Consider the following 24,128-nt stretch of genomic DNA (forward strand, 5'->3'; position numbering starts at 1 on the left):
GTGTATTATTACTCATCATCCACATGTTTTCCCAGGGACCTACTTCCAGATGACTGAGGAGCTGCAATGAATCAGTCTTAGTACAGACTCAAGAAAAACCCGGTTGCTAGTTGCTATCCCTACTGCCCTATCTCCAAACCAGTTTTCTACACATGAGAAGGCATTTTCCAGGGTCACATTTTCTTTTCAAACAAGACCTTTTCTATGGCTTCTAAAAGCCCAAATACATAAGTTGTAGTGAATGGTTTCTCTTCTTCACCATGTTTACTATTTCAATCAACACTAGTAAATTAGCTTAGTATGAATTTACAAATATGGCCAATATTCTCCATTTAAAAGATTTTATTAACTGTTCTAGGATGGAAATGAGACTTTTCAAACTATAATTCTAAGTATTCCCATTGAATTCTTCCTACGGTTGAGACTATCACCCAGTCAAATTTTTAGCACACCATTCTAAAACAAAGCAATTAGGAGAAATTTCCAACCTTTTTTACTAAAGAGGAACTACTTTTAATTTTTCTAATGTCCTTGATGGGTTGAGTATGGTAAAAAAGCAGAGTAGTTACTACTATTTTTCCTTTACTAAGATGGCAAGGAAAGAACAGTGGTAGCAGCTATGGGGTGGTGGCTTATGATATCTGAGTCTCACTCTAGCAGTGTGAGCGACTAGCTATGTGACTGCAGGCAAATTACTTAATCTGTTTGACCAATTTTGTCATCACTGAAAATGGTCTAACAATATCAATTTCACACTGCTGTTAAGAGAACTAATGAAATAATGTAAGCTAGTGAGCCTTATGAGGTAAATGCTCCATAGAAATTTAAAGCATTATTATAATATGATTTCCCTCTATTTGGTTCTGCTAATCCACATTTTCACACTTGAGTTTCTGCAAGATATATGTATGAAAGTCATATGATTCCAGTGTTATTTAACCCAACTAGTTAAAAACACAAATTTAAATACTTGTATTATTTCATAATTTCTACTACTTCCTTTTAGCAGATAGAATTTTGAGACTACAAGCATCACAGCACTTAACTTTTAGAGTGGGTGACTGTGCACCTCCTCCCCATAAGATGAAGCATAAGGCTGCATCTCAGTCATCTCTACTGCTAACAGTTACATAGGGCCTGGCATCTAGTATGGATTTAGAAAATGTTACTTGGATGGATGGATGACTGGATGGATAAAGAGTGGTACTCTCTTCCAAAGGTAAAAGGAACAATTAGATGCCTTCAATTCTAGTAATGGTCCCACTTAACTAGTTATATATACACTTTTGGGCAAGTCATTCATCCTCTATGAGCTTCAGTTTTCTTATCTGTCATATCAGGATACTAATGTTTGCTTTATGAAGTTTGGAGAAGCTTTAAGTGAGAACGAATAAGTATTTTGAAAACTAAAATATAAAAGTATAAGGAGGTAATATTAATATTTTCTTTGTTAGAACTAATGCAAAGTATTTACATTTTCAGCTACTTCTCTTTTACACTCGAAGAAAGATTTTATATCTTAAACCTGGTTGTCTTGCTAATTATTTGGCTGGTCTTAGTCTAAGGTTTTATAAAGGTTCTTTTATTTTAAGTCTCATACAATGCTGTAAGGTTTTTGTTGTTACTGCTTATGCCAAATGCCCAAACTCTCAGATCTCTTCCATCTTTCTGAGATTATGCATTGGAATTTCTAGTAACTTCTTGCTTTGGAGTTACTTCAAAGTAACAAAAAAAATTTTAAGAGTACTTTTTCTTTCTCTGACTTTCCCAGTTAATTATGGACTTTTTAAGGGTATATAGCAAGGGAATTGTTGTTTGCATTGGAAATGGAGAGAGGGAAGAGCATGTAGAAATAAAACATTTTCCTGGGCATTGAATATCAAATTTTCTAAAGTGTCTCAGCTTTTAAAAAATATTATTTACTTTTTAATATATTCCCTAATTTTTTACTTAGTAATTATATAATAATTCCTTCCTAATATTGAATACTATTTTTTTTTTACTTCTTATCTCAGAGTTCTGATATAATTACCATCTAATTTATTGCACAGGTCTAAGAACAGTGTTCATTATAACTGCATTGAAAATCAAAGTCAATTATCTTATAATCCAGAAAGTTACAAATGATCTTAGAACTAAGTACCTAACGCTTAACTGAAAATTTAAATAAACTGACAGAAAAACTGATGCTGTTACAAGGACCGTTTTTCTTTTGAAGTACATACATTTATGTCCTTCCCCAGAACCTTCATCTGCAGCATAGGGTTCAGCTTTGAAATACATGTACTGCATTTCTCCCCTACTCTTGCCACTCTCATCATATTCACTATCAGTTCCAGAGTCTTCTTCTGCTGTATCCCATGTTTCTTTTTTCCCTTCATTTGCTTTAGTTCTTCTACTACTTGTGATACTGTGAGAGTCAAGTCCATTAGCCAAAGGGATCTGAGCATTGTCTGCATTGCACAAAGTATCACTGCTATGACTGGAGCTAAGAATATCACTGTCCACTGAACTTGTACTCCTGTCATTATTCACATCTGAGTCTGATCGTTCTTCGGACTGAAAATTTTCTGGATCAGAAGTCTGAATATGTTGTTCAAGTTCTCTATTATCTACTGATGCTGAAGAGTCCCTCTCATTGAGAGGTGATTCGATGTTTTCAAAGTCACTTGTCTCAGTACTTTTGCTGCTGTCCCCATTATCTCCATCCTGCTGTTGCTGCAGTGACAAGCTTTTGAGTTTTTCAGTGCTTTCTTCTAGAATAGCTTCCACAGACTTTAGGCTTCCTACAGGTCCTTTGACTCTTTCACAATCATCATCCACATTACCAGAATCGCCTCCAGCTTTCTGGTATGCTGTCCTTTTGGAATAAGATCCTGGGGATTGTTCAGGTAGCAAAACAAATAATCTGATTGTATTTGCATGCCGATCCAGGAGTTTCCATAAATGAGACTCTGCAAAGGCCATCTGGTAATCCAAAGTCTCGGAACTCTCAACAAACACCTACATGGTAAGTCACAGTTTTATTATATATTAATTTTAGTGACATGCTCATTCATCATCGTTATATTGCATTAAGACAAGACAATACACAGTTATGTTACAAAACGTGTGATGATAAAGTTTCTGAAGGACACTGTATTGTTTTGCAGACTGAATAAAATAAATATTAGGCTCATATGTCTTTGTAACTAGCCAGAAGACTACATTAAGATAGAGGGCATGGACATACACATACACATAAACAACTTGTTTATTGGGTTGTCCAATTTCAGAAAGTTGTATTATATATCCTTCTCTTTAGGAAATTAATGCTCTGGTTTTTCTTTAGATTGTATAAATCTTTCACCTTTAGGAAATCCAAGTTTAGCCTGAATTACAGACACAGGAACATGTGTAAAGACACCCTGTGAATATAATACCAAAATCCAGATCATGGAAAAATTTAATAGGCAAATGACCTGGCTTTGTAATAAATAAACTGCAAGGAAGCAAACAAAAAAGACACAGGAAAATTTACAGAAAAAAAATTTTCTAAGATGATCAGAGAAATCTGAACACTGACTAGATATTGGCTGATATTAAGGTATTTCTTAGGTATATAACGTAATTGTCATTTTTTTTAAAGTTCTCTTCATTTAGATATATGTTCATATTATCTATAGATGAAATGATGAAATGATCTTGGAGAAGTTTATCAAATAATCTAGGGGAAGTAGGTGGTTAAATTATAGATGAAACAAGAGATGATCACTGTAGAAGCTGAGTGATGGGGATGTGTGGGGGGTCACTCTATTTTCCCTATTTTCTCTATTTTTGTTTATGTTTGAAATTTTCCATAATACATCTTTTTTTAAAATGAAATTCGTATTTGGCATAAATTTGGCAATTATAAAGAGCATGTTGGGTGTTGCATAAAAGGATAACACTATAATTATCCTATTCAGTAAATGTTACAAATTGAAACCAGTACGCTAACCATTTAAGAAACAAGAAAAGTTAGATCCCTACGGCACTTCTTACCCTAAAGTAGTATTGGAGGGGATTAGAGATTTTAAAGTTTTACATATACACACACACATACACATACACATACATCCCCCCTCCCCCACCACACAAAAGTTTCAGAAGTGTAGGTGAATAAAAATTACATATTATTAATAAAATAATATTAAAAAGTTAAATGAGATAAAAGACTAGACTGTACTAAGATGAATGAGACTAGAAAGTGATAAAAACATATATGAAAAATGATAAATGATGAAACACATAATAATAGCAAGACAAAAGAAGAGGACTAACATGAACTTTCTCATTTCCAACAGAGAAAAATGAGTAGGCAAAGGGAATAATGTTGGGTGAACTCAAGATTATAATTTTCTCTATACCAGGTATGCCTCTTACCCTCACAACGAAGCACTGCTTTATGGGACAAGCTCAAGAATAAACAAAATCCAGGGGACATAATCACTGTGGACAGAAATGGTTATGAAGGCTTCACCAAAGAGGTAGGACTAAACTGGAGACTGAAAACAAAAAACAAAAAACAAAAAAACAAAAAAATACAGGGAGAGGAGGAAGAACACTCCAGGTAGGAGTGCATATGAACAAAGGCAAAGAAGAGGAGAACCAGTAGGACTGATTCACAGGACAGAAAGGAGGCTAACCTGACCTGACTACAAAGGAAGGTAATTATTGGGTTGAGAATTTTAAATTAAGTTCCAGACAGATGTTGAATAGCTGTGGAGGCCAGGCTTATAATGAAAATAGTAATTAAAAAATAAATGACATACCTTGTTACTTCTAAAAAATCCTTCAGCTTTCAGGGTTTTACTGGAGACACTGAGAAGACGCAAATCATTATAGCAGCGTTCGAGCACTATTCTCATTGTTTCAGCAGGTAAATGGATGGCCTATAATGAAAGCAATTTAATAAAAAGTACTCTTTCAAAAATAATTCTGCTTGACTTAAAAATATGGGAAAGCAAGACACTGCTGAGTTCTTCTCAAAAGCAGCAGAGAGAAAAATAATTTTAGTAGAGGTTTTAAAATTTTTGAACAATTGAAGGGAAAAATTAGTTATAGCCATAAATTATGCCGCAAATCAGGAGAACAAAGTACCACTGATAAATATATGCTCTGAAACTATTTGAAAGGTAAGGATTTTCTCCTAGAAACTCTATTCCTCTCAAACTTGCCAAGTAAATGAGTGATATGATTCCAAAGAAACTGTATAACTGACTTTTTGACTGCTGGTATCAAAACGTTGAACTTCTTGGCTTTTGACGGGCCCTTCTGTAGTCTGTGAATAGTTGTCAATACTTTTATCAAAGCAATAAGCAATTTTCCTTTGTGTAAAATGAGAAGATTAGTAGGTAAAATTTTAAGTTATTCTGAAAGTCCACATCTTTAATTTTTGGAGTCATTTTATAAATTTTACATGAAAGCAGCAGACAAAACTACATCATTTAAAAGAACACTATTTTCAATGCAACAAAGGTCATCAGTTATAAATACCTAATTCTTAAGCAGGCTGGTTAAAAATACTGTATTTGTTCACATGATGTTTTGTGACTGCCTTTATTCTCTATAGACATATTTTTCTCAATAAGATTATTAACTTCTTGGGGAAGAAACTATTGTATCTCTTTCTTTTGTATTATGTGTGAGTGCTCATTAAACTAAATTTTTTTACATTTGGCATTCATATTTTTAAAATGTAATATACAGTATATTATCACAATATAGTATGCATTTACAAGCAATTTCATCACAAAATTTCAAAAAATGATTTGTTTCCTGGTTACTACTTTAGCAAAATTGTTAGAAGTCATATATAGAAGTCAAAATACAGACTTTTTTAAAACATAATAACCACCAACTCTTACATGATACCTTACAATTTTTTTCCACAGAGCATTTATTTATTTTTCATTAATGTTCACTACAACTCTGTTAAACAGGTATTTACAACCCCAGATAATGAGATGAAAGACAAGACTACCATAAGATGAATGACTGAAAACTGGACTCGACTTGTAATTATGGAACAACTTCCACTACACCAGGGGATATTAACCTATGGTTCGAGAACCCTGCAAAATTTGCTGGTTTGTATGCTCAAAGTTCTGCAGAGTATAGGACCCTTGAAAGGATGATAATCATTTGTCTGGTGTGGACTAATCCTTTTGCCCTCCAAAATTTGAATGTTTTCATTGTTATATTTTTCCAGCTCAAAATATCTGAATGAGCCTATTTTCTTTATCACTAGCTCATATAACGGTGCCAGTATTTAATTCATCACCTTCCCTGTCAAGTCTACACCCTCACCTTCCTCCTCTATTTCTATTAAATGTATCCCTACTTTTCTGGTTACCCAAGTTTGAAACCCCTGGCTCAGGTCATTGGTGCATCTACTTTACCCCAACATTTAACAATTACAAGTCCTACAGATTCTCTCTCTCTTGGAATCTATGCCTTCTCTCATTTCCAGTCATACACCTGCACTTGAATTATTTCAACAGTTTCTTCCTCTCCATTCCTGACTCCCCTCAAGGCATGTGGAACACTAATCTAGTGTCACCAGACACTAAATGCAGCATTGCCGTGCTTAAAAACAACGAAAACAAAAACTCGACTTCTTATTGCCTACACCAAAAAGGAACCCAAACTTTCGTGTTTACTGTTTAAAGCTCTTCATGAAATAAACTGTATTTATATTTCCAGTCCCGTATTTTATGATAATCTAGCCAACACATGTAAGTTGTTATATGTACTTGCCTCACACTTTCTTACCTCTACACTTTACTCAATCTGTTTCTTTTAACTATAGTTGTCTCCTAACTACAAATATTAGTTCCTAGAGGTAGAGCATGTATCTTATTCATAACTATCACACAGTGTCTTGTACACAGCAGGCACTCAAAAATGTATTTACAGACCTCTTTTAAAACTTACCTTTGAAATCAGTTGTTTGAACTCTGTAACTGTCTGATTTAAGTAAGCACGAACAGTTATAGGAGCAGCTACAGATTCTGCCTTTAGGTCAACAACATGAACTTTCACCATCACTTCTGTCACATTTGAAGACATAAACACATAATTGGAGGTTATTTTTTAATGTATTTCACATGAGTAATGCATTCTTAAAGTGTTTCTAATAGATGAAAAATCCAAACTTCCAAGTACAGATGAAAACAACAACACTGAATAAATATAAATCACCAGATACTGCAAAACAAATACTAAAGGCAACATAGCACTCCTGCTTGCTTTTGAACAAACCCCTTATTAAGTCACTCAAGACCTTGTTCATCATCAAAGACTTCCTATCCTCAAAATAATATTTTCTATATCCCAAGGAAAATTCCACACAAAAACTGTTCTGATTATGCCTTTGTTTTCTCACTTAAATCCTTTATATTGAAATTTAATCCCAAATTCTTCTCTTCTGTTTTCAGGAGGTTATGTTTATAACTAAACTCTTAATCACTTGAAAAATAAATGATCTTCAAACACTGTATTTCATACATAGTTATTCTGTATCTGTTTTAACCTGTTTTATGTCAACCCTCAGTTTTTTTCCTACGTTGTTAATCTAAATTTGACAAAATATTCCACTAAGATCTTAATTATTAATGAATAAAGACTACTTTATAAGTCTTACAATCCACACTAGCATTTAGAGTTCTCTTTCAAATAAGAGGTATTACTGCTGACTCATGTTATATCTTAATCATTCTTCTCCCTGTCTAGCAAAAAGAAAAAAAAAAAAAAAAAAAGCAAGGAAATGTCCTTATGGGACTCTTTATAGATAGGGTAGAGTCTTAGAAGTTGAAGTAGGCATCATAAGGTTTTCAGAAATAAAATTTTCCCACTTAAGAGAGGTAGACTCCTTGAAAGAATACTATATCTAACCTACTCTGTAAAGAGAGGCCTTCATTTAAAAAGGAGATATACAGGATCCACAGATGAATATTATTGTAAAAGGGCAGAATAAGGTTTTGTAAGTTCAACTTTTAGGAAAAAAACACAGAAAACCTAAGTCTGAATTCTGACTAACCACTGATGCAAAGGAGTTAGGGTCAAGACACAACAGTAAGGATTTTGTAAAATTATATAAACATTTTGCTTTTCTTCTATTTGTTACAATTTACATATGGTAATTATAGAAAACTCTGGACATGAACAGACCATGTAACTGTCTACAGGGAAACTGTCTCTGGGAAAACTAGGGGCATGATATTCTAGTTTTCCTAAACAGTCTCAAAGGAAAAACAAACAAACAAACAAACAAACAAACAAAAAACTCAATGTGCTGAGTAAATGTGATAGATTTAATGAAGAAAGAAAAGCTGAAGTCCCTGGGACCTGTAGAAATAGAGAGGATGAAGAAAAATTTTAAATGCTGACAATGATGGGATAATGAATCCATCCTTCCAAAGAAATCCTGAAAAACAGCCTCGACTTCTAAGACTTTATGGGAATATACTTTTTTTGGACGAAGGTCTTCTCTATAAAGAGAAAGAAAGAGAAAGAGAGATCTTCCTAAGAGAGCAATTGATAACTTTAGGGATTGACAGCATCCAGAATGATTCTGTACTGCACACTGGAGAAGAAAAAACCCACTGAAGACCATAAGCTAGAAGTTTTGCTGTTTTTTTGTTGTTTTTAAAATTATGCATACAACTCTTTGCAAGTAATCTAGAACTTAATTTCAAGCTGTTGCTGAGTACTTCTCAACCTGTCAAAATTATTCTACATTTTAAGACCATATGAAAAATTTAAATTATGTTCATTTCTACAATAAAAAAAAAAAAAACTTTCTCATGAACATTTTAAGTACAGTAAAACTAAAAATAGTGTAAAACTGCTCACCTCCAGGTTTATAAGACTGGAAAACCTGATCAGGCTTTCTCGTCTCCAGCAGCAAATCAAACATATATGTTGACTTGACGCCACCTAGTAGAAGCCCCATTGGTGTATCTTCTTCTCCTTCATATGACCGTTCTAGATAATCATGAAACTCATCATATTTAACAAGGCGACAGCAATCCAGGGGTATTACCTCTTCTAAATCCATCATCTAAAAGAAAATAATCCCCCAGAAAGAAAAAATATATATACATATATAAATACACAGTGTTCTAGTCTGTTGGGTAATAACACTACAATAGGCCCTAACAAAATCCACACATTTATGATTTGCATCAAAGACATCAAAGTTACAGGCACAACTTAAATGTTATTTTTAAATAATTATGTTTCATTATCCCTCAAATCATATAAAGCATGTACTAAATACATTTTTGTTTTTAAAAAGTAAACTTCATAAACTTTAGATGTAGAAACAAAATCAATGTATTATAACAATTGTTCGTAATCAACTAAGCTGGAAACACAGAAGAAAACAACCGAACAGCCAACTAGAATATGCATCTTTTGTTTTCTTAATCCAATCTGGAGTAGAATTGATAATTCATGTATCTAGTAACAATCTAAGTACAGGAGGACAGCATGTCTCATAAAGCCATCACAAAGGGTATGGCTTCTGTCTCTCAGGTGCCACCTCATTCCTCTCCAGATATCCCCTTTCAATATTAGCCTCCAGAATACTTACAGCTCATGGTATAGGAATTTCTATCATAAAATTTCCTTCTAGCTTATGTCACTAATAGATGACATACCCTGGTTGCAACAACTCTCTTGATAGGAAATAAGCCTCCTAGAGAAACATAGTAGGATTGCTTAGAAGTATTCAATGTTCATTTAAGGTTGTGATTACGATTTTCAAGAAGGACTTGTAAGGCTCAGTGTATCCCCATTGATCTCTACTCCTCCCCAACTCCCACCCCCAACAATGAAGCTCTAGTTTTGGCATATAAGATTGACTTATTTCTCTCTTCTGTTTGTTTCTTTTTATTTGCAAACTTTCACACTTCCTATTTTCAAGACTAATGCTTGCAGTCCACCATTATATTTAAAGAATTTTTACCAAAATGAGGCAAATCCAGAGCCATCCATACATCTTAATGTTTGTTCATTCATTTATCCATTCAACATACCCAACCATTTTTGGCTTTTCTATATACCAGGGAAGAATACTAAAAATAAAATTATGAGCAAAACCAGAATGGTTTTTGCACTTGTATGTGCTTATAGTCTAGTGAGGGACAGTAATATTAATTAAAATAGTCAAACAATTAAATGTAAAATTTCAATACTGATAAGTGCTATGCAGGACCAGATGTATAATATAAATGATTCTCAAACTTGACTATGTCTAAGAATCACCTGATATATGTGTTAAAATGCCTATTCCCGGGCTCCAACAGAGAAATTCTGATTCATCTGCAGCAATTAGCATTTTTAATAAGAATGTGACTCTGGTGCAGATTGTGCTGGATCACACTTTGAGAAACAATGTCAGCTATCTTGTGTGTTATTTTTAGTTATTTTATTGGTTCCATTATAACTACACACAAAATGATGTAGTATGCAATTTTTTTCTCTAGGTAATGATGGTTTAATTTCAGTCATTCTGTTAATGCTTATATGGAAAGGGGAAAACTTTAATTTGTTAAGTATCATAAATGACATTTAGAATGATCTGGTGAAACAGCGTGACCCCATTTGCCTTTCAAACCTCATTAATAACTTTCCACTACTCTTAGAGAACAAAATGCAAACTTCTATTTCACAAAACCTCTAATCTCATTTTATGGTACTCTGTGCTCACTTAAAACAATCTAAACGTATGGCTCCTTTCTTCAGTTTCTTAAACGTGCCAAGCATCTCCTCACCTCAGCACTTTTGCATATGCTGTTCACTCTACTTAGAATATTCTTCCTTGAGCACGGGCCAGTGACCGAGTGGGTAATGCATCTGACTATGGACCAGTATATTCCTCCTCAACTTTTTGCATCACTGCTTCCCTTTCTCATGGTTAAAGTCTCAAAATAAATTTTCTCAATTTAATACTAATGTATTTACAGCATCTAAATAATAAAATAATTGCAAATTGTGATGTTTACATATGTTTTGTCTGTTCTTTCCAATGGATTGTAAACTCCATGAAGGCAGTGACCACGCCTTGTTCACTTTCGTATCTCTAACACCTCATGTTGTCTTATTCACTCTAATATCGCTAATGTTTCATACAGTAAACACTCAAGAAATGTATGTTAAATGAACAGAAAGAGCAAATAAACATTCTGTTTCTAATTTTAATTCTGGGATCTAGAAAGTTTAAATGGCTTCCAGAGAGAGAAAATTTTCAAAATCAACTGACTATGCTCCAAAGGAGAGGTATAAATATACTCAGTAAGAGATAAATTAACTGGTTACCAAGGTTACTGCCAGTGTTTATATAACTACTATCCATAATAAAAAATTGGGAAATTATGTTAATACTGTTGTATTAGTAAGTAAATGCCAATGATGCAGTTAAACATACCTTATAAGCCATTTCTACTGCTTCCTTTAATGTCTTATCCTTATGAACCTCCAATTTATTTTCCATCATTACTTGTTTTGTAGGATGCAAACAGAATAATTTTATCTAGAAAATGTAAAATATCATCATCAACTCTGCAGTTCAAGAGTCAAAGTTCAATTCTTCTGTAGACAGCATTTTTTCCCAATTGTCAAAGTACTCTAATTTTTTAAAAGAACATAATTGAGATCATTCTTTCTTCTATCCTTTCTCACTTAGTACTTGACACTGATTATGTCTCACACCATACAAAAATTCAAAAACATTACTTTTAACAACTGTATGTTTCCTTATAGGCATGTATCATGTTTATGTAATCATTCCCCTACTGATATACATTTGGGTTGTTTCCAATTTTTCCCTAATTTGGAAAATGCTATAATGAATATCCCTGTAATCAAAGTATTACAGTAATTATGATTATTTCATTAGATAATAATTCCATAAGAGAAATTATATTTTAAAATATGATTTTGCTTAAGGTTCTTGATAAATACTACTCAATTTCTATCCAATTTTTACTGATTTATTTTCTTTTAGTAGGATAAGAGAATGTGTCTACCTCAACTGTGGCTTCACCAGCACTGAGCACCGTCACTACGTGTTTCTGGGTTTTTACACATCAAATCAAATCAAATCAAATTTTACCTTTATAGTATAGTTGGTTACACTGTTCAATGATCATGATAGCATAACTGTCTACAGAATCAACCCAGTGAGTCAGTCATTAGAATTGCAGTTAACTAAGCTTAAAGATAGCACTTTCAATTAAAAATAAAATGATGGAATTCAACCTTGCATGTATTGCGCTCAATTTCTCGTTGTCTCTTTTCTTGTTCTTCCAACTCTCTCTCTTTCTGCACCAAGTTTTTAATATGTTCTGGGTATTCATCCACTTCTAGAAATTCTATTAGTAATAAAAACAGGATAAAACAGTGTCACTGAAACTGAGCTCCCTTTATTCATCCTGCTTCACTATGCTCTCATGGTATATACTTCTACTATAGCACTCATGGAGATATATCTCCATTATATCCCTCTCTCAACTTGGATAACAAGCTTCGTCCAGAAAAGTTGGTTAAGAGATAGTTAACAGGGACACATGGTTAGGTCTCATATTTTAAAGAGCCATGTATTTATTCAAAATGGCTCTTGGCTCCAGAGCAACTCCAATACGTGGATTAATATTTTAGAATGAAAAAGCTCTCTGCAACTTGAAAATAGAATAATTTCTGACTTCAAATCATGCCATCCCATCAAACTGTGTAACCCTGGGCAAGTTTACTTCTCCAACAAAGGTCTCTTCAGCTTATTAATATCATCTACCCCATAAAGTTACTACCTGAGATACAACAAAACTTAATAAATGCTGCTGCTGTTGCTGCTACCAAATACTACCTATTTGTTTACTATTATCTTTCCCGTGTTCTCAAAGCAGTGTTTACCTGCCTCCTAACCAAAGAATACAGAGTCATAAAACTCACACCTTCATCTACTGGATTTCTCTCTATATGGTCAAGATTCATTTGAATACAAAAAGTGATGATTATTTGTGATATAGTTTGGACATCTGTCCTCACCCAAATCTCATGTTGAATTGTAATCCCCAATACTGGAGGTGGGGCCTGGTGGGAGATGTCTGGGTCATGAGGGTGGATCCCTCATGGCTTGGTGCTGTCTTTGTGATACTGAGTTCTCATGAGTTCTGGTCATTTAAAAGTGTGTGGCACCCCTCCCCCACACCCAGAACTTGCTTGCTCCTGCTTTTGCCATGTGAAATGCCTGCTCCCGTATTGCCGTCTGACATGACTGAAAGCTCCCTGAGGCTTCATCAGAAGCTGAGCAGATGCTAGCATCATGCTTCCTGCAAAGCCTGCAGAACCGTGAGACAATTAAACTTCTTTTCTTTATAAATTACTCAGTTTTGGGTATTTCTTTATAGCAATGTGAAGACAACCTGATATAATTTGTGAGGCTACTTTTAAACAATTAGTTAAAAGAAAGAATTACATGCAAAAAAATGATTATTATAGACTCACATATAATCATTTTTACAAAAGTTTTTCTTAATAATCACAACTTCATATGTAACTCAAAGTATTCAAAGGGACAATATGAAATGATGACATCATTTGATGAAGCCAATGATTATTTGGCATGAAAAAGGGAAAATAATTTTTATCAAAAATAGCATGTGTCTGTAAAAGGTAAAAGCTGTTGCTTCTAGGAAAGAACTCTAATTTAAAAAATATTCCATATCATATAATACAGCGCCCTCTGGTGCTTTATAACAAAACTAGAGTTGGAGGAGTAAAGGAAGGCTGAGTTACTGCATTATTGGAAGGCTGGGTCCACATGAGGGACATGAATTATAATACTGTCTCTACTTCCAGATAGCTATGACCTGGGACAGCTTACTCTTTGGGGTAGTTTCTTTATAATACAGTACAAATGACTACTTCTGCTCTTAAATCTCTGTTCTGAAATGACTTACATAATGTCCAATTATTTTTTCATTAATTCCATAGTAAATTATTGAATGTTACTATATGACAGATCCTGAAATATACTTTATGTGAAAAGATGACAAAGTCCTAAGCCTTGTACCAACTGAATTCACCATCTAATGAGGGTTTACAAAAATGTGAATAAAAACATAATGCTTGAAACAGATTTACTAACAGCAACAGTAGTTTCTAAACAAAGGAAATATATTGAAATCAAAGATTGTGATTACTTTTTTTAATTATGAAAAGACTATGAGCAAACACATCACCTGTATATATATCTGTACACCCCCCCCATACATTTGTAATACAGCCTGAGTCAAAATTAGCAAGAAAAAACAAACACTGCAATATTTTAAAAGCAATAATTCCAAATATGTTATGATCCCTACATCAGACTGCACATAATATAATCTTACTACTAATAAACATTCAATTTATTTAATGTAGTTTCGTCTCTTCATATATTAAAAAATAATTCAACAACATTTTTTTAAGGTCTTTACCAGTTGGTATTATTTTATAACAGTCTTTGTAAAAAATTCTTCCAGGCATAAAACAACTTAATTATCTTATCATTTAAAAGTAGTTATCTGGGTTTGCATACTTAGAAAAGAAATTAGTTTATAACACAAATTAAAATCAAATAACTATAGGTAAACATACTTGCATTTCTGGCTGGATCCTTTAGTCTATAGATCAGCATATATGCATTTGTGGAACTAGCAGAAACATAAAAAAGATTAATAGGGATAAAAAGTAGATTATAAAGATTCCACTTCTAAACATGAAATATTTACTTTAAATCGTGATTTTTTAAAAAAAAATTAGAAAATCATGCCACTGTTCACAGACACATTCAGATTTAAAACATTCCAGATAAGAGGAAAATCACATTTAGAGAAGATTCCGTATCTCTTCTTGGTAATAAAGTCTTTAACAAAATTGTGTACTGGAATGTCTACATACAACAGTTAAGTCAGGGGCCAGCAAGTTTTTTCCAGCAAGGACCAAACAGTAAAAATCACAGGCTTTGCAGGCCATATGGTCTGTGCTGCAACTACTCAACTATGTTATTATAGTGTAAAAGCATTAACACATAATATAGAAACAAATGGCTATGTCAGTGTTCAAACTTCATTTCCAAAATGTGGAGGCAGGTTGGATTTGGCTCATGGGTTGTAGTTTGTCAATCCCTTGGTTAAATCTTTGATGATAAAAAACACTGAGAAGCTATAATTAATTCTAACTTTTAAACACTGAAAATTAGGAAATTGCTTACCTTGCGAAAGCACTGGAATAATATCCTCTGCTTCCTGAAGATCCGCCATGTGTTTTCTTAATGTCCTCTTGTGTTATCTGAAAATGTGTTACATGATTTTTTTTTTGCAAATTCTATAACACTATCACATTAATGTCAATATGTAACTCAATCTTTAACCTCAGAGTTAAATGCTTTGAAAGACCTTCATGATTGCTCACACAGCTACCAATTCACAAAATTTAATCATAATCAGTGGCTGCTTACCAGCCAGTCAGTTCTAGCATTCCTGATCACACGTGAAGCACAAGTAGCACCTATGAAGGCTCAGGCCCAGAGGAAAATTGGTAGTCTATCTCTGGAGATATTCAGCAAGCCCCAAACAAAACAAAGCAAAACAAAGAAATAATAAACAAATGCAAGAACTTTCTAAAAGCAAAAATTAAAGACAGATTTGATATGGGTCTTAAGATGTACCACCAGACAGATTCACTCATTCTTAATAAAACTCACTGTTGTTTAGAAGCATTCTTACTCCCATCTTGCAGAGTAATAATCTTAAAGGACACCTCCTTACCCTGCTGACATGTTGATCATTGAAGCTGTACCACTGCTCATCACTGAATGACTTTATACATGCATAATAATGACCACCAGCAGCACTCCCGGAATGAACCATAACAGAGAAGAGTTCATAGATCAAGGAATTCTAAGGGGAAAAAATAAAAGTAACTCAGAGGAGAAGAAAAACACAACCCTTATTTGTGTATTTCCTATTCTCTGTTAACATGCAGAGAAGTAACATGGTTAGTTGTCCTATATATTATAGGTCAACTTTCCCCTAAGGCAAAACAAAAATGGCAAGTTATAAAATAACTGTATATACCACAAGTTACACAAGTTTCATCAGTGCATTCTTTCACATTTTAATTATGCTATAACCTTTGAAACCATATATATCTGTAAATACAAACTTACATATGTAAAAATTAAGTAAGTCTAACATTTCAGAAGCAGATGCTAATTACAATGCTGTTCTAAAATGCACAGTCGATAAAAAAATTCCCATGTAACATACTGTTTCTTATTCAAATTTTATTTCCTTTACAAAAGAGCTGAGGAATATAATTATTTGGAACATCTTCTAATGCATTTATGCATTATCTGTGATACCATGATCTACTGATTTATCTCTCTCTTATATTAAGAATGAATCCTGAATTATACTATATCTACAGTAAATTAAAATTGTTTCTTTAGCTTCCTGTACTGCAAACAATTCTTTAAAGTTTGGAGCTAAAGATTATTTTAGGCAAACTTAAGTATTTGTGGAAGAAAATCAAGAAAAGAGGCAACTTGTTTAAAAAAATGAGGTCATTTATAATGACTTGTTTTTATATTTAAGACAATCTTTTCTTTCAGAAGCCCACGCACTTCACAACTCCTAAGACAGTGTGAGATACTGGAGACTTTGCAGACCAGTAACTCTATCACAAAAAAAGAACAGGTAGGAAGACAAAAACAGAGAAGGTAAGGAGGTTAAAAAGGCAGTCTGACATCAGAAGATTACCAGTTTATGACGGACAAGCTTTATTTTATTTACTTTTCTACAAATACTAGGGTTTCTCTTCTTTATTCTTTGCCTAAAAAGCATTTTAGAGCCTTCTATAATTTTTAAGAAATTCTAATTTATCTTAAAATAACTTTAAACTGACCACAATATATTGTTAATTAGTGAAATTTCTAGAACAAATTTTGAAAATGTCTGAAAACTTGTTTATGTGGTTCAGATTTTATTTCTACAACTAAAATTAATCACAGTGGTGATAGGAAGTTTCAGAATTTATTTGCAATCCAAAATGTGTTTAAAGCATTGAACACCTTATGAAATGTGGTAACTCCATGTTATTAAATTAAAATGCTTTGAATGCAGTAAATACACTAGACAAAATTTTGATATCACTGAATGATATGAACAATATCTTATGATAAGCAGTCTCCCCACTTAGAAAAAAAAAAACACAGAAAAAGCCTGCCAACCAATAGCTATACATTTTTTAAGTTTCATCACAATGATCAAAGCCAACATAATTATCTTCCTGGAAAATTCTAATAGTAGCAACTTCTAGACGACAGTAATGGTGATATATTCAGAAGACTGAAACACCTTCCAAATTAGAATTGTATATATCTATTTTAAAGCAAAAGATAATACAGTCATGATAGAGTAAGGGTTCTAACGTAATTTTTTAGTTTTGTAAACTAAAACAGTTTCAAATCAAATACACTGCTAAAAAGTAGTAAGGAAAGTAAAGTACATTTATCCAAATCTAGCATAGTAATTTGTAAATAAAATTACCCAAAAACGTGTCCTAACATTTTCTTCTCTTTAACTACTATTTAACAAAGTAATACATTACTCTTAATAAAAAGAGGATACATCTTCAAACACAGTACTAGCAAATAGAATTACAAATTTCTAAATCTGGGTAGAACAGAAAGCATCTAGTCCAAATTCCTCCAAAATGTAGCAACTGAAAGGCACACAGATTAAATGATTTGCCCAAAGTGATACAGTTTATTAATGGCAAAGTAAGAACTAAAATCTAGATCATCTGGCTCACTAATGCAAGGGTCAAAGAGTGAATATTTTAGGCTTTCTAGGCCATACGGTTTCTGTCGCAACTACTCAACTCTGTCATTATAGTACTAAACCAGACATACACAATATGTAAACAACCAGAGTGACTGTGTTCTGATAAATCTTTATTCACAAAAACTGGTAACACTCAGCAACAGACCTGGAAGCTCAACACCAAACAATAAATACCCACCCTGCCCAATAAACCAAAAACCAAAACAACAACAAAATACAAAAACTCCCATGTTTAGGCATATCATGTTCAAACTGAACAAAACCAAAGACAAAAAATCTTCAGGGGAGGCAGAGGGGAAAAACACCTTACCTATAGACGAACAAGGATAAGAATTATAGCACATTGTCATTATAAACCATGCAAGCAAGAAGAGTGTAATGAAATATTTTGTGTTGAAAGAAAAATACCACCAACCTAGAATTCTATAGCCAGAGAAATAATCCTTTAAAAGTGAAGAAGAGAAACTAGAAATAAATAGCAAAAGGAAAACCGGAAAATTCACAAATATGTGCAAATTGTTTTAAACAACACATTCTTAAACAACCAATGGGTCAAAGAAGAAACCACAAAGGAAATTAGAAAATATCTTGAGACAAATGAAAACAAAAACATAACATACCAAAACTTACGGAATGAAACAAAAGAGGAAAGTTTATAGATGTAAATGCCTACATTAAAAAAAAAAAAAAAAAAAAAAAGAAGACATCTCAAATCAACAACCTAACTTTATACCACAAGGAACCAGAAATAGAAGAACAAACTAAGCTGGGGAGGGGGGATGAAAAAAAAAAAAAGACGAAAAAACTAGACTCAGAGATAGCAGAAGGAAGGAAATAAAGATTAGAGCAGAAATACAGAATAGAAAAAAAAAAATGAAATTAAGAGCTGGCTTTTTGAAAAGATCAACAAAGTTAACAAACCCTTAGCTAGGCTAAGAAAGAGACAAGACTCAAATAACAAAAATCAGAAATGAAAGAGGAGACATTATACTGAAGCCACAAAAATAAAAAGGATCATAAGAGACTACTATGAACAATTATACACCAACAAATTGGATACCCTAGAAGAAATGGATAAATTTCTACAAACATAACAGCTTACGAAGGCTGACTCAAGAAGATATAAAAAATCCGAACACATCTATAACTAGTAAGGAGACTGAATCAGTAATCAAAAACCTCCCAACAAAGAAAACCCCAGGACCAGGTTGCTTTGCTAGAAAATTTTATCAAACATTTAAAGAATTAACACGAATCCTTCTCAAACTTTCTGAAAAAGTAAAAAGGAGAAAAACTTCCAAACTGATTCTATTAGGTCAGCATGACTTTGATACCAAAATTAGACAAAGATACTAAAAACTATAGAACAGTATCTCTTTGATGAATATTCATGCATAAATCCTTAACAAAACACTAGCAAGCCAAATTCAATAACACATTAAAGGATTATACATCATGACTAAGTGATCAATGTAATACACTACATTAATAGAATTAAAAACAAAACCACAGGATCACTTCAAATGATAAATAAAAAGTATCTGACAAAATGAAACATTCTTTCATGATAAAAACACTCAACAAACTAGGAATAGAAGGAAATTACCTCAACATTATGAAAGTCTTATACGAAAACCCCACAGCTACCATCATATTAAATGGTGAAAAACTGAAAGCTTTCCCTCTAAGATCAGGAATAAAGCAAAGATGCCCATTCATACCACTTCTATTCAACACAGTACTGAAGTCCTAGCCAGAGCAATCAGGCAAGAAGAAATAAAAGATATCCAAATAGGAAACAAAGAAGAAAAATTATTTCTGTTCACAGATGACAGTCTTGTATGTAGAAAATAAAGATTCTGCATTAAAAAAAAAAAAAAAACCCTAACAAGTAAATTCAGCAAAAAATGCAGGATACAAAATCAACACACACACAAATCTGTTGCATTTCTAAATACTAACAATTTATTGTTACACTAACACTAACAATCCAAAAAGAAAATTAAGAAAACAATTCCATTTACAATAGTATCAAAGAGAATAAAATTCTTAGGAATAAACTTAACCAAGGAGGCAGAAGACTCATACACTGAAAAACCTTAAAACATCAAGGAGGCCGGGCGTGGTGGCTCACGCCTGTAATCCCAGCACTTTGGGATGCCGAGGTGGGCAGATCATGAGGTCAGGAGATCAAGACCATTGTGGCTAACACAGTGAAATCCCATCCCTACTAAAAATACAAAAAATTAGCCGGGCGTGGTGGCCGGCGCCTGTAGTCCCAGCTACTCAGGAGGGTAAGGCAGGAGAATGGCATGAACTTGGGAGGTAGAACTTGCAGTGAGCCAAGATCACACCACTGCACTCCAGCCTGGGCACAGAGCAAGAGTCCGTCTCAAAAAAAAAAAAAAAAAAAAAAAAAAAAATCAAGGAAAGAAGTTAAAGACACAAATAAATGGAAAGACATCCCGTGTTCATGAACTGGAAGACTTAATACTGTTAAAATGTCCAAACTATACAAAGTGATCTATAGGTTCAATGCAATCCTTATCATTATTGAAAATAGGAGAACAACAGAAAAAGTGAACAAAACCAAAAGATGGTCCTTTGGAAGAAAAAAACCCCAATACAATTGGTAAATCTCTAATTAGGCTAACCAAGATTAAAAAGAAGACACAAATTGCCAACATCTGAAATGAAGGAAGGTTCACCCCGACATTAAAGGACAATTAAAAGGACAATAAAGGAATACTTTGTACAACTCTATGCCTCCAAGTTTGATAACGCAGATAAAATAGACCAACTTCTTAAAAATCATTAACCACCAAAACTCACAAAGGAGAAACAGGTAACCTGAAAAGCCCTGTATCTATTCCAGAAATTGAATCAATAATTAATCACTTTCTAAAAAAGAAAGCACCAGGTCCAGATAATTTCCCTGGTGAATTCTACCAAATATTTAAGAAACAATACCAAGTCTCCACAATATCTTCCAAAAATAAAGGCAGAGGGAACATTCCCTAACTTATCACATGAGCCCAACATCACCAAAAGCAGATAAAGACACTATGAGAAAGGAAAACTACAGATCAATGCATCTCATGAACACAGATGCAAAAATTCTCTGCAAAATATTAGCAAATCAAAACAACAATGTATGAAAAGAAATACACACCATGACAAAGCAGGATTCATTCCACATATGCAAAAACAGCTCAACATTTGAAAATCAATCTATGCAACTCAGGCTGAAGAAGAAAAATTACATACATGATCATATCAACTGACATAGAAAAAAAATCTGGAAAAATTCAATACCCATTCATGATAAAAGTTTTCAACCAAGTAGGAAAAGAATATAAAAAACTGGAAGTCAACATTACATTCAATGGTAAGCAACTGAAAGCTTTCCTCTGAAGACTGGGAACAAGGCAAGGATGTTCTCCCTCACCACTCTATTCAACACTGCATTGGAAGTCCCACCCAGTGCAGTGAGACAAGAAAAAGGCATGCAGATGGGAAAGGAAGAATACTGTCTTTATTTGCAGATGAAATTATAGTGTATGTAAAAACACAGTGTATGTAAAAAGCCCAGGTTCGGCTCTTGAGCCATAGTTTGCCAACTCTTGCTAAAATGCCATGTTTCTATACTAAGTTACAATATACTTATTACATAGCAATCCCCGCTCAACTGTCTGCCCTGAATGAAACAGATAATTTTAAAAGGTAAAGGGTGATGGTGATAATTAGAAGAATGGCCTTGGTCTAAAAACAGACTTTATGAAAGTAAAACTCTATTTTGAAATATTGCCTTAAAAATCCCTATATTTAATGACTCTGTAATACTTGGGTTAGTGATCAGTCTTCACATTAGTGGTTTATTAGTCACACCATGCTCAAGACATTTTATCTACAATCTTTCCCTCAATAAAACAGAATATATGTGGGAAAAAATGGTCTAAAATAACCCTTAAAGTTATTGACACCGGGGCAAGATCCTATCCCAGAGATTATGCAATTCTGTGGTTTTCAAATGATAATCCATGGAACTATATTATTTTTCAAAGTGTCTTGAGGACTATTACAGGACAGGGGAGAAAGAGTGGGGGCTTTGGCATTTCCCTACTCAGAAAGATTAGATCTATTATTAATTGTCTCATAAAGTGTTCCATGGCCAGACTTTTAAAAATCAATGACTAATCCAACATTTTACTTTTCTATATAAGAAAACTCAGGCAAAATTTATAGATACTTGCTGCAACCTTAAAGGCAGAGGTGCCTTTAAGAGTAGAATTTTGGTTTAGATATTCTTAGAATAAGAATATTCTAAACCAAGAATAGAATCTTGGTTTCTTAACTACTAGGCATCCTTTCTATACCATCCAGCTTGCTTAGACAGTTACAGTATGGTCTCCCAAAAATTAATGTTCCTACCTGTAAGCAGTTTCTCCTGAAGTTTAATTATAGTCACATATATATACATATATATGCACAAAAAAAACTATACTTGAGAAGTCTTAACTTTCAGAAATTAAGTTTCTTTTAAAGAGAACTTTATCAGTAACAACAGCTATAGAATTATATAGCAAGTCAGAGATTATCCTCACTTTCAACTAAAAAATGAAAACTATAAAAGGTACCTTTTCAAGTCCAGATTTTGAGATCTTTTCGGTTCCACTATTGGTTTCAAGGCAGATTCCTTCATCAACACCATCATCATTGGAGAAATCATTGCTCATCTGATCGCTGTGACAACTACCTTCATTTTCTGCTCCACTGTCAGTGCAACTTTCAGTCTGAGGAGATTTCTTAATAAGACATAATTATTTTAGTTATAAACCAAATACAGAGAAAATATGCTCAACAAAACTTTGCACCTATATACTGCTAATATTTTCACACAATTTAACATATTACCAAAAATATTTTAAGTATATTTATTTTCTCTTAAAAAGTGAGACCTTAAGTAAAATTAAACAAGCAAAAGTATATTTTAAAAGCATTTCTATCATGTCCTTAAAATTCTAATACAACAATTTAGTGATTCAGAATTCTATTAAACCTCATTTATGTTTATTGTTACAATGTAATGGTTGAAATTATCATTTCTTTTAGCAAAACCCAAAAAATCAGAGAAGCTGAGCTCCAAAATGAGCTTCTGGTGTTCTCAAATCATGAAAGAATATCATTTATTTTCTTGAACAAAAAGTTCAACTCAGTTTATCAGTGCATTAGGTATTATAGATAATTAGAAAGAGAAACAAGACATTGCATTTATCCTTAAGAACTTTACGGTCTTTTTACAGGAAGCAGAAATATAATGGTTATAGCACATTATGCTTTTCTACTTTATGGTTTTTAAACCACATTCACACAAATTTAATTTGAAGAATTCTCTTTGTTAGAAATCCCCAAACAATTCTTTCCCCTCTTTCACACTTTATATACATCCCTAAAAATGTTTTTATTTAAATAATTTGATAATTTTCTAAGATGCAGGCTTTTGAAATGTGTAAGGCATTGCATAGAAGTTCTTGAGTGAAACCAAGCAATACACAATAAGCACAAACTTTTTGCCAGGAACTCTGTTGTAGGTACTACATCTAATATACAGTCTTCATCTCTCAAGAAGGTTAGGTTCAAGGAAAAATGGAGGTGAAATCCAGCTATAGAATTAAGTCTAGAGAGATGTAATTCCTGAAACTCCTTAAGCTGAGCCAAAACATTTCTTGTCCCAAGAACTAAACCTAGAATTCTCTAGAAAGTTTGTACTAAGCTTCGTATATAGGTTTTCTTTCTTTGGAAAAAATTTTCCTTTATGAGAAATGTATTAGGCATATGCAGAAGACCAATCTACTACTGATCTCTATTTGAGTAGAAATCCTATAAAGATTATCTCTCCTCTGAAAGTCTGGCACACTTTGGGTAGATTTCCTAGCTTAAGCACAAGTATCTGAGACATTATTTTAAATTAAACTTTTCAAAATGTTATCGGTCATAGTTACCATTCAATTAATAGCTACTTCATCTAAGGCACCTGGAAATGAGGCTCAAAAGGTTATATGAATTATCCAAGGTCAAGAGGCTAGCAAGTAGCAGGACAAGAATCTGAATCCACATCTAGCTAGGCCTAAAACATGTGCTCTTCTATACCAAACTGCCTCACAGTACTTAATAGTACTAAATAAAACTTGGTGAATGTTTAAAATTATT

The 24,128-nt window shown here is 33.2% G+C and overlaps 1 protein-coding gene across 14 annotated transcripts in view; it reads right to left on the reverse strand.

Moving 5' to 3' along the window:
* USP47 (ubiquitin specific peptidase 47) overlaps window positions 1-24,128 on the reverse strand; it is a 116,158-nt gene that overhangs the window by 13,604 nt on the left and 78,426 nt on the right. For all 14 annotated transcript variants that reach the window (XM_065528545.2, XM_074014290.1, XM_065528542.2 and 11 more), the window contains 10 exons: window positions 22,556-22,723; window positions 15,840-15,971; window positions 15,284-15,360; window positions 14,668-14,723; window positions 12,289-12,401; window positions 11,456-11,560; window positions 8,878-9,085; window positions 6,958-7,073; window positions 4,794-4,913; window positions 2,226-3,003 (listed from right to left, as the gene is read on the reverse strand). In XM_065528545.2, coding sequence (XP_065384617.1) covers window positions 2,226-3,003; window positions 4,794-4,913; window positions 6,958-7,073; window positions 8,878-9,085; window positions 11,456-11,560; window positions 12,289-12,401; window positions 14,668-14,723; window positions 15,284-15,360; window positions 15,840-15,971; window positions 22,556-22,723 — 1,873 coding nt within the window. The remainder of the gene's footprint in view (window positions 1-2,225; window positions 3,004-4,793; window positions 4,914-6,957; window positions 7,074-8,877; window positions 9,086-11,455; window positions 11,561-12,288; window positions 12,402-14,667; window positions 14,724-15,283; window positions 15,361-15,839; window positions 15,972-22,555; window positions 22,724-24,128) is intronic.

Source organism: Macaca fascicularis, chromosome 14 (assembly GCF_037993035.2).
Source record: "Macaca fascicularis isolate 582-1 chromosome 14, T2T-MFA8v1.1".
Classification (NCBI taxonomy): domain Eukaryota; kingdom Metazoa; phylum Chordata; class Mammalia; order Primates; family Cercopithecidae; genus Macaca; species Macaca fascicularis.